Here is a 12,621-nt window from a genome sequence, read left to right on the forward strand (position 1 = left end):
ATTACTTTCAGCAATAGCAACTGGCATCTTTGGGGTTCTAGGCTTCCGTGGCTTTTTTGTTGGCATGGCGATAAGTGCTTCAGATATATGTGTGGACGTCCCTTCAACAGAACCGCTTACAACCACTTGCAAAGCTTTAGAGGTCAAAGAGAGCGCAGATCTTCGGTCACCTCCAGATAGGTCTGAAGTTTCAGGTCCAAGAATCTGATCACCTATGGGGAATAAAATGTGTAGCTTTTAATTCCTGGAAATCAAATATGTCCTTTTTAAACTTAAAACCCTAGCAAAAGATCACAATATGTCCACCAAGCATTCAAATCACTATTTGCATGCTTACAACTTTCTTGCCTCAGACTCGTTAGAGTTCAAACACACTTGAATGAGTATTACTATTAATTTTAATGAAAAATAATAGTTATGTATGATTTATCAGGACAATATTGGGACCATATTAGTGAATTTATCTAATCGGTCAATATTGGATTTGTAATTGTGTACATTTTTTCTATTTTTTCATTTATATTACCTTTACTGTCATCTAACACTCTTGAAGTTAATAACATTTAGCTAACACAGCATTATAATGTACAGTATGAAAAAATTATATTCGTCTTAGATTTGCAGTGATGCCTAAATACACTTTACAGCAATTTAAAAGGTTGGTCTTAGTTTTTAAGTGTTATTTTAGTTTAGTTTTGAATTTTAATCTGTCAATTATCAGTCACAATATAAAAATAGTTTTCGGCTAAAGTTTGGTGCATCCCTTCTAAAAAAGGAAATGTATGTCATGGTTCAAAAATGCATTATTAGTGCATTGGGAATCTCACCTTTGATAGAGTGTGTAGAGGCATTAATAGACGGAGAAAGCAGGGAGGAGCAGTATTGCGACGTGTTGTTTAAAGAGTCGTCCAGAAGAGACGTGTTCTCTTTGAGGGAAGTCTCCTCGGTGGAACTTGTAGAGGTCATGGAGCTGTTTAAGTTTTCTTCTTCACAAGAAGTCTCCAGCAAGTCCCTGGAGTCATCAAACATGGATCCTTCAGTAAACTTTGATTGGTCTCCCGTCTGGGAAAGACTGTAAGAATTATCAAAAGTGTCCATCATAGAACTCCCATCCTCTGCTCTTGAGCTTTCAAGGTAGGTTGACTCAGCTGAGGACGGATAGCCTAGTGACGTGTCAGTGCCAAAAGTGTCATTTAAAGTGTCACTTTCTCCTTTCCTTGGGGTAGCCTGATCTTTGATACTATAAGAGTCTTTTCTGCCAACTGCCATAGTGTCTCTCTCAGGTTCCTTTGGAACAATAAAAGCCGGTTCAAGGTTTCTACCGTGAGTTTGGACCCTATGCATCTCAGATTGAGCCTCACTGTTGGACTCCTTTTTGGATGTGCCGATTATGACTCCAACTTTACTCTGGGAAACACAGGCCTCGTGTTTACCAGGCGTCTTCTGAGTAGAGTGTGATTCCCCAAAGTTGGACCGTACTACACCATGAGAACCCACCTGCCCTAGACTGTGAGAAGAAACGTCCACATTTACCACAATGTCTGAAGGTTGAGCCGCAGAGCCAACGAGGGAATGAGACACGTTTGGAGCAGGAGAAACACTGAGAGGTGCCGAGGATGCCTGAGAAGAAAAGCTAACAGCGGGAGATGGTGCAGATGAAGCCAGAGCGGCGACTTGAGGAGAACCAGAGACAACAGATGGAAGTGCAGAGACTGCTGGGAGAGAGATGTTATCGGTGGCAGATGTTGGAGTCGAGGAAGCAGCAGGATGTTTAGGACTCTGGCCTGTTAGAGGTGATGCCTCTTGGGGTCCTTTCAGTGGTGCCAATGCAGGAGGAGCGGAGACAACAGATGGAGACGCAGCTAAAGATAGAGGTGTTGGAGAGACCTGTGGACTTTTTGACCCCTGGGCCTCTGCCAGAGGAACTGTTTGAGGCGGCACAGGCACCGTTGGAGGATGCGTCAAGATCTTAGAAGCAAACACCATAGACTGGCTATGCGACACAGCAGGTGGAGCTCTGGAGCTCTTAGGAGAAGACATCGAAGGAGTTGTACTAAGTCCTAAAGGTGTCCCATCAGCTGATGAAGGTGCAGAGAACTCAGGTCTTTGGCCTTGGACCATCAGAGGTGGTGATGCGAGAGGGGAGGGTGGAGACACGGACACATTTGTACCGACACCCAAAGCTGTAGATAAAGCAAATCCTGAAGATGAAGAATGTAAATTCTGCCCAGAAACAGGTCCAGAGACCGACTGATGAGGCAGGGTCAATGTTTTCCGAGGCGGACTAGCCAGTGGTGGAGGTGGTCCAGAGATGGGGGAAGAACTAAGCTCCTTTGCGGCAGCTCCCATCTCCTGGCGTTGTTTTGCAGGTTTCTCCAGGTCCACGGCTGGATGCTGCACACCCTGGTTATAGTCGGTAGAGGAAACAGGGCCAGGGGACTTTACAGGAAAACCATCAGTCAACCGTTGGGGTACAGAGCTTCTCTCGACTCCATTGAAGCCTTTATCGGTTTCTTTAAAGGACTCATTCATATGAACTACAGACCACAAAAAGACAAAAAAAAAAAACAACACACACACAAACAGCAATTAGCAAGACATGTAGGAACACAAAATTGTTGAGACACGTAGCAGCAATTCACAATCATTAGTGTATGATTGGAAATGCAACTAAAATTGGATTTTTAGGTCAGAGACATGGCCTGGAAAGTAGTGCACTATGCTGCTAATGCACAGCATCTGCACAGATTTCACTCCTTTACTCTTACTATTCTCCCATGTAATAAACTATCAGGCATTCGCTACACAGTGAATGAGTAAGCAGTTTCCATATCAGCATATGCATCAATGTGGAAACTAAACTACAGTAATGCCTCTAACGGTTGTTGTCTCATGCTCCTTAAGTTCAGCAGAAGAGCCATTTAAATACACTGAATACAAGGCCAAAGCAAGTGTACAAGTAAAATAAAAAAATAAAAGACAGATCATGCATCTTGACCTTCAATGGAAAGAGCAGTATTGTTGATTGTTTTATTGTATCTAGGTTGCATGTGTTCACGCAGTTTTTCCATTTTCTGATGAGCGAGGCAGAATGTAGAACTGGGGCATGACATTACCTGTTAACACACTATTAGTCAGTTTGAATCACTTCCTAATCTAAGAAGTCCATTAGCTTTGGTGAAAACAAGTCTGATTTGACCAATGTCATTTCAGTCAGAGGATAGAATTAGAATACCGATGTTGGTGATATTAAAAGCCATTCAGGAAGTGCATTGCACCACCAAAGTACAGGAAATCAGAACGAGCATGCATGATAAAACATGCTGCAATTTTTATAATCACTTTACTTCACAAAATATATTGTTTCCCTACAGCAGGGTTCCTCAAATCTGGCCCTGCAGAGTTTAGCTCCAACCCTGATCAAGCTAATCAAAGTCTTCATGATCACTAGAAAATCACAAGTAGGAGAGTTTGAGCTAAACTCTGCAAGACAGACGCCCTTCCAGGACAAGATTGGAGGAACCCTGCCCTACAGCTATCTGCAAACAAGAGAAACAATCCCACCCTGTTTTTATTGTTAAAGGGGAAAAAATTGCAAATCGAAATTGAAAATACAAAAATTCAAAACTATAACCCTTTTTCCAACACACTAAAGACGGTGTGGCACTATCTCACCTTGCATCTCTTTGCTCTTAGGCGAACCACTGTCAGACATTGCAGAAGGGGACCTCATTGGGACCTGCATGTGGTGGGGACTGCTTCTGCCTCCTCCACTACCCACGTGATGGTGCTGAGGGCTTCCTCGTGGAGGCGTAAAACTCTGCGTGGCGGGCGGTATCATCTGAGTCTGGGATTGAGACTGAGTCTGGGCCTGCGGTTGGGACTGGTGTGAAGGATGCTGGTAAAATGGCATTCCATTAGGCATCATGCCGTAATGTTGCTGCTGCTGCGGTTGTTGCTGCGGCTGCTGGTGCTGAGGTGAGTGGTGGTGTGAATGATGTTGGAGATGATGTGTCGTTGCAGACTGGTGCTGCACGGCTGGAGGCTGCTGGTGATGCTGGGATGGAGGGATGCCAGGATGCCCCTGGTTGGGAAAAGTCCCATATATGCTGTGAGAGTTAAATCCCATGGACATCGAAGATCCCCCCTGCTGCTGCCCAGGATTACCCCTTGCCCAATACTGCGGCCCCGCACCAGGGGGCTGCCGGGACGATCCTATACTGCCGTTGACTTGGTACGCTCCATGCCCCTGGAAGTGGTGCTGAGGCTGCTGTGGTTGTATCCCCCCCTGGGAGCCTGGTTTCTGGTGCAACCCGTGGGGAGGGACAGGCCCCAATGCTGGGTTGTACTGAGACTGGCCCCACAGGTAGTCATATCCAATGCTGCCTGGGAGTAGATGGCTGCTCATCTGAGGATAAGAGGAAGAGGGAGGGTGGGCGCTGGGCTGGGTGCTCCCACCTGCAGTAGTGATGCCATTCACATTCATTTCGCCATTCAGATCTGTGTGATGAACAGCATCATTAATAAAGGCATCACATCGTATCATTTATTAGCCTATTTACGTACGGAAGATACTGGTTTAAAACTTTGGAATAAAAACAGCTTTTTTAATGTTTTTGAACGAAGTCTCTTATGCTCACTGCATTTATTTGATCAGAAATACAATAAAACAGACATTTTGATCACATATATAAAAACTGTTTTCTATTATATTTTAAAATTGAATTTATTCCTGTGATCAAAGCTGAAGTTTCAGCATCATTACTCCAGTCTTCAGAGTCATTTGTGACTCTGAAGATTATCATAATGTTATATATGATATGATCATAATATGATGATTTAATGCTCAAACATTTATTATTATTACCAATGTTGAAAACAGTTGTGCTGCTTCATATTTTTGTGTTAACCATGATGATACACTACCATTCAAAAGTTTAGGGTCAGAAAAAAAATTGAAATTAAAACTTTTATTCAGCAAGGATGCACTAAATTGATCAAAAGAGACAGTAAAGACAATTATATTATTACTAAAGACTTCTATATTAAATAAATGCTGTTCTATTCATCAAAAAAATGAGAAAAAAACAAACTGAAAATGTATCAGAGTCTCCACAAAAATATGAAGCAGTGAAAACTGTGTAAAAGCAGTGTAGATGCTCACTTTTCCCTTGCTGGGGGAAGCTCATGGAGGACCCGTTAGTATAGAGAGAATCTCCTGAGGAATGCTTCAGTCCTGAGTTAACTGGCACAGAAGAGTGAGGCCCGTAGTTAAAATGGTTATTTGCTTCCATCTGTCGGAAGGAAAAAAAAAAACATCACAGGATTGAAACATATGTGGCATATTTTTAGCATTAAAATACTTTCTCCTATGTCACATTCATACACAGAAAACTACAAGTAAGCCATTTGTCGGATGATTTCCCTAAAATGCGTAAACGCTGTCTCTGCTTCTAAATATGCCTACTTCCCAGTGCTCCTTATGTCCAAGTTCATGATATTTATAAAACCATTGGCAAAAAAGGATCCGGAAGACTTACTACTGATGGACACTTTACTATCCCATGATGCCACGGGAGAGGAGTTGTGAATGGCAGTAAAGCGACGTAACTGATGTGTACTCTCACATTTATACTACATAGAATGCATTTTTTTTTTTTTTTTTTGCTAAATTCGTTCCTCACCAAATGTAGTGCATACTTAGTATGCAATTTCACATACTATGACTCTTTAAAACAAAATTGCTTTCTTGAAGATTCAATACTGGCTTAACCAATCACTTAAGTTTAGGGCATTACTTTCCATTTCTTCAACCAATGATAGACAGGCAGCAGAAAAAATATTTAAGAAACATGCTTGAAAACAGTCATTTCAGACATTAGTCATGACAAGAATGCCTAATGTGTTGTACTATTGTTTACCTTGGTGTCTCATTCAACTCTCAAACCATTTAAAAATACATCTTTATCAAAAATTTCACTTTTGTCCTGTGAAAACCACAGCTTCACCTTAAATAAAACTTAAATCTAGAGAGTCATGGACAAATTAATTTAAATCTTCCAACTAACCAGACTCATAATTCATAATTTTACAAGTACCACAATCACCATTTTAAACAATATGCAGATTCCAATCCTTCTGTAGTAAAAAAAAACTCAATTTAAACCCAAATAAAAAGCGTTTCATGTTTATGAACCAGAGTGGAACAGTGCTTAAGTCAGTGGCTGTGTTCTAAATAATACCCAGTGATCTACCTAGCTATATGGAATTTTGAGAATTGAAGGCGCGTTCATAACGTTCTATTTGGATTCTCGCACACCGAACGTTCGGAACGCTTCAGCGCCGCGCAGGTACACGACAGCCCGGTGTACGGGCTCTGAGACACAGCCAGTGAGCTCTGCTCTGGCGGACATCACAAATTTTGCTCTTCACATCTCAACATAAAATGTCGCAGATAAAGCCGATGAGATGCGTTAAATAACACACATCACACACACACACACACAGAGATGCTGAACACCAGGCTCAAACTCTATTACACTTTAAACACAATAATAAGTTAGTCCTTGAAATTTTGAAGAAAAAAAAGCTAATTTAAATGACCAGATATATTAATTCATAAAGATCAAATCCAACGCTAATTATTGTAAGCGTGCCCATCATTAACCGCACAGCTAACAGTAAACATCTAACTCAAAACTAGGATTTCATTCAGAAATGGCTGTTAATGCGACATACGCCACTAAAAGGCAACACAGACGGCAAAAGAGTGATATTTCATTAAATATTATAGTGGGAAACGTTAATAAGAAGAAGAAGGAGATGTGGGAATCGGTTAGCACGGAGGCTAATGACCATGCGCTGCTTCTGGATCTCTCACATACACACATACACACACACAAAATATATATATTTATATATCCACATTTGATTAAACTTCTCCGACACTAAAACACCACAACTCAAGGTAAACCAGCTCATATCCACTCTTACTCGATTTCCTCATTCTCTTTAATGTAATTCTAGTCTTGTATCAGCACATATTAAGCCAGAAAAAGAAGAAAAAGCGACAAGATGCGGCCAAACAACCAACACAAAAACGAAAACAAAAAGGGACTTTGCTTGAAGATGAAAGATTAATTATGTACCGAGACCACAAAGATGAAGGGAAGACAATTCAGTGCTGCTCATAATTAAAATCTAGCGATATACTCACACACTTATAAAACGATATTTCGATATGAAGTTTGATTAAAGTGTTCGGTTATTAATATCAGCGGTGATGATGACATGACAAAATGAGGCCTGCGTTCCGCATAACAACGATTCATCACGACCGTTTATGAGCTTTGAAACAACATTCGCCGATTAACATGTATGTTAATTCAATATTTTGGAGTATGAATGAAATTGGACGCGAAATTAATTTAACAGTGTCGATGAAAACGGTGTAAATGAAAACAGCAGGTCTTATTTACATAACCACGGGCTTGAGCGTTATTTAAATAATTAAAGACGATAAACGTACAGATAAAACGGGCTGATTATATAAATACAAGAGGGTTTGTGATCTCTAAGACATTATGAGTGGCTAATGTTTTGAAAGCTTGCCTGTACAAATGCAATATTAACAAATAATATCGTCTCGGAAGGTCATCTTTCGTTGATTAATACACGTTATTTGCCCGATATACGGTTAGAGAAAATGAGGTAGCATCATCATCACCCACACAACACACTCTCAAAAGTTTCCCCCGTATAATGATAATAAAACTGCCCAACCTTGATATGTGCCGATCGCACAGGAGACAGGGGTTCTGGACCCCCGGCAAAGGACCAGTGTTGATGAAGAGGGTGTAAGCGATGTGAATAATAAACGGCTAAAACGCTAACCTTTGGGTTTCAGATTTGCAAACATGGCTGGTAATGTTTGAGCGCAGCCATGATCACAGAGAGAGAAAGAGAGCGAGCCGAAAGAGGAAGTGGATGACGGTTAGAAGGGTGCGCGCCTCCGGGTCTTAGCGCCGACTAGCGCACTACGGGCCGAACAAACCTGTGTTGTTGACCCACAATGCCCTTGTGGAAAAGAAGTGTTTAGTTGTATCCTCCTGGGACCCAGACTTTTGTCCACTGTAGTGGACATTATATTTAAGTGAATTTCTCTGACATACATGATGGCACAGTTTTACATTCAGGGCTTTTCAGATACACTATAATTTTTGGAGGTTTCACCACAACTTCTTGGTCTTTAAACATGACTGACATTAAATTTAGTGATCGAATTTAGCAATCTTGTGGAAATATGTTTTTTTGTTTTGTTTTTTTTGTCATAAATGAGCATCTCAGGAAATGTGATGTGTAAATGTAATGTGAAATGTATCTCAGGAAATGGATCTCAGGAAATGTGTGATTTCTAATCAAATATGACTTTCTGTTACGAAACATGGCATTGATTTACATGTCCACTGTAGAGACATCATTATTAAGATGCATAAATTAGGTCAGCCAGAACCGGGAACACTTCCTATAACACCTGATGTACTCGTTACATCATAAGAAGAATGACATCTACGGTAATGTTAGTCTTTCTGCTTATTCCGAGGTTTACTGTAATCAGCCGGATCCGGGCCGTATCCAGATCAGAAGGTGGATCTGCGCCTAGACACGACCACAACGCATGATGTAGTCAGCCGGATCCGGGCCGTATCCAGATCAGAAGGAGGACCTGCGTCTGGACACGACCACAACGCATGATGTAGTCAGCCGGATCCGGGCCGTATCCAGATCAGAAGGTGGACCTGTGCCTGGACACGACCACAACGCATGATGTAGTCAGCCGGATCCGGGCCGTATCCAGATCAGAAGGTGGACCTGCGCCTAGACACGACCACAACGCATGATGTAGTCAGCCGGATCCAGGCCGTATCCAGATCAGAAGGAGGACCTGCGCCTGGACACGACCACAACGCATGATGTAGTCAGCCGGATCCGGGCCGTATCCAGACCAGAAGGAGGACCTACACCTGGACACGACCACAAAGCATGATGTAGTCAGCCGGATCCGGGCCGTATCCAGACCAGAAGGAGGACCTACACATGGACACGACCACAACGCATGATGTAGTGAGCCGGATCCGGGCCGTATCCAGACCAGAAGGAGGACCTGCACCTGGACACGACCACAACGCATGATGTAGTCAGACTGATCCGGGCCGTATCCAGACCAGAAGGAGGACCTACACCTGGACACGACCACAACGCATGATGTAGTCAGCCGGATCCGGGCCGTATCCAGACCAGAAGGAGGACCTACACCTGGACACGACCACAACGCATGATGTAGTGAGCCGGATCCGGGCCGTATCCAGATCAGAAGGAGGACCTACACCTGGACACGACCACAACGCATGATGTAGTGAGCCGGATCCGTGCCGTATCCAGATCAGATGGAGGACCTACACCTGGACACGACCACAACGCATGATGTAGTGAGCCGGATCCGGGCCGTATCCAGATCAGATGGAGGACCTACACCTGGACACGACCACAACGCATGATGTAGTGAGCCGGATCCGTGCCGTATCCAGATCAGATGGAGGACCTACACCTGGACACGACCACAACGCATGATGTAGTGAGCCGGATCCGGGCCGTATCCAGATCAGATGGAGGACCTACACCTGGACACGACCACAACGCATGATGTAGTGAGCCGGATCCGGGCCGTATCCAGATCAGAAGGAGGACCTACACCTGGACACGACCACAACGCATGATGTAGTGAGCCGGATCCGTGCCGTATCCAGATCAGATGGAGGACCTACACCTGGACACGACCACAACGCATGATGTAGTGAGCCGGATCCGGGCCGTATCCAGATCAGATGGAGGACCTACACCTGGACACGACCACAACGCATCCCTGAAGTGTCAGCAGAAATTGTGTCAACTAGACTCTCCCCTGTGAAGGCTTCATCGATACGACAGCCATCGGCACTGATCCTCAACAAACCCGTCTCCATCCCAGTGTGATGACTCTGATCTTAAACCAGATGGAACTGGATAATATTCTGATTGTTCTGATCCAATCTGACTTCTGACCTATAATGCTGCCTGAATCATAATCATACACTATTCGTTCATTGGCCAGAGGAGAAGCTTTTCATTTGTTTTCATTTGTTTCTTATGCTAAACAATGTTGTTTTTTCTTCCTGGGTCTCAGGTGGACATTGAATGTGTGTGTAGTGTACTTCAAATCTGAACAGTGTATTTTGTTTAAAAAACTTACTTAAGTTGCAGATAATATATTAATGAAACAAAAAGGCACTTACATTTATTTTCTTAAGTAAACTTTGTAATAATGTAAAAATAAGTTTTAAATCATTATGTTTAAATATTTCTGCTGTGTTTCAAAGAAGTACACTTATTTAGTTTTTTTTACATGTTATTTGATATTACATTTAAAGTAAATATATCTTAAAATATATTAAATTACAACTTCATTACAACTATGTAATTACAAATATAGGCCTATTTAAAGGCATGACATACAAGTTTCAATAGAAATGACATTTATTTTATTTTACTATAAATGCTTGTCAGTATTCAGCAAACTTTAACCATATTTCAAAGACAATACAAGTAATTATGAAATGACATATAAGATTAACTTTCTTAAATGGGTCAAATAAGGACTAATTGCATTTAATATAAATGTAAACTATAATACATTTCCATAATTGCAAGGAATAATTGCATTTAATATACATTTAAAATAATACATTTCCATAATTGCAATTAACATGCAATTAAAATACATTGTTTATATCCAGTACATTGCTTTAATGTGTATTTTTCCATAATAAGTATACTGATATGCAAGTATATAACCTTATAAGTTACACCTTTTAATATATATATATATATATATATATATATATATATATATATATATATATATATATATATATATATATATATATATATATATATATATATATTGAATGTATGCAATTGCCTGGTTTCACAGACAAGGCTTAAGCATACTACCAGACTAAAATGCATGTTTGAGCTGTGTCATTGTTTTGTCTGAAGATGCACACCAGTAATGTTTTTTTTTTTTTAAGGCACATTTTTAAAAGCTACTTAAATGTCCTAATTTAACTAAGGCCTAGTCCTGGCTTAATCTAAGCCCTCTCTGTGAAACCAGGCCTGGTATATCTAAGAAGATTTATAGAGGTTGCCTCTGATTGGCTAACACAAGACTGTATAGGTCTCATTAGAGCCTATGGGCTGTCTGTCACACAGTGATATCTGTTAGGTTTAGGCACATTTTATATGTGGTACACATATGTGGTACAGCATCTTTAACAGTGGTAAAGACTAAAGCCATATCTATTAGATGCATCATGTCGGATTGAGAGAAAGATGAGAGCCCGGTTGCAACCAACAAATTTAGGGGCCGTTTGCACAACACTGTTTTCAACTAAAAACGGAAAATAATTTGTGTTTTGGCCATTCATTTACACGGGAAAACGGGTTTTAAAGTGAAAGTTTTAATAAAACGTTACTGTTATCGTCTCTGTGTCGCCTAAACCACAGCTATGCAGACGACACACAGCTATATAAACCAAACAGATCACTCAGATCACTAGGATCATATCAGCTAGAAATACCAAGGGTTCACTCTAAGCATGGTGAATCTGCTTTTAGCTATTATACCAGCCGCAGCTGGAACCAGCTTCCAGAGGAGATCAGATGTGCTCCTACTGTAGTCACATTCAAATCCAGACTCAAAACACTTCTGTTTAGCTATGCATTCACTGAATGAGCACTGTGCCAATGTTCGTCCGACTGTTTGTACTGTACTGTATTTTATTTTATTTTTCTAAACTGTTTTAATTATTCTTATTTATTTTTATTTCTTCTATGTAAAGCACTTTGAATTGCCATTGTGTATGAAATGTGCTATATAAATAAACTTGCCTTGCCTTGCCTAAACTACAAAGACGTGAACTTGTGAAAACGGTCACGTCAGGCGAATCATGCGTATTACCTGTTCGGTCTATAGGTGTAGTGTTTCTTTACAAAATGACATCGCCATCTACTTGGCTGGCATGAATAATACAACGATATTAATCGTTTTCGCCCGTGTGAACGGGATCGTTTTGACAATGTTGTCGCCTTTACGCGAAAAACGCAAAGAAAAAGCTTTTCCGGTTTTTTTTTTTTGTGTATCATTGTTGTGTAAACGTGCCCTTAGTTGTAATTACAAACAAATTCTCCCCATCCATTTCAATAAAACATACCCATTTTTTAAAAAACCCAAACTACATGCTACTGTAAGTGGGCAGACGTCAAGGATAACGAGTAGAGCGCAGAGCGGAACGGAACTCGTCCGGCTTTAGGACCCAGAGCGCGCTGATCAGTCTGGAGCCACTGGAGAGGAATGGATGCGCAGCCAGAATGCGGCTGTAGGAAGTGATGGTCAGCTACGGGGAGAGAGAGCCGAGGCCATGCCATTCATCCGATAAGACATACAAAATACATAAAAGCACTATTTTTATCCACAATATCACACTTTTACATAGGTGGCCATATTTCTATTTAATTAAAATGGCA

General features: G+C 41.3%; 1 protein-coding gene across 2 annotated transcripts in view; it reads right to left on the reverse strand.

Annotated features, from left to right (window-relative positions):
• baz2a (bromodomain adjacent to zinc finger domain, 2A) overlaps positions 1-7,950 on the reverse strand; it is a 33,291-nt gene extending 25,341 nt beyond the window's left edge. Inside the window, exons 1-5 of one of the 2 annotated variants that reach the window (XM_081387628.1) lie at positions 7,783-7,950; positions 5,165-5,294; positions 3,676-4,500; positions 828-2,537; positions 6-212 (exon numbers count right to left, since the gene is read on the reverse strand). In XM_081387628.1, the coding sequence (XP_081243754.1) occupies positions 6-212; positions 828-2,537; positions 3,676-4,500; positions 5,165-5,294 (2,872 nt within the window). In that variant the 5' untranslated portion in view covers positions 7,783-7,950. The remainder of the gene's footprint in view (positions 1-5; positions 213-827; positions 2,538-3,675; positions 4,501-5,164; positions 5,295-7,782) is intronic. The other variant, XM_081387629.1, reaches the window with a different exon arrangement.
• Positions 7,951-12,621: the final 4,671 nt, after the last annotated feature.

Source organism: Scardinius erythrophthalmus (assembly GCF_964197995.2).
Source record: "Scardinius erythrophthalmus genome assembly, chromosome: 15".
Taxonomy (NCBI): Eukaryota; Metazoa; Chordata; class Actinopteri; order Cypriniformes; family Leuciscidae; genus Scardinius; species Scardinius erythrophthalmus.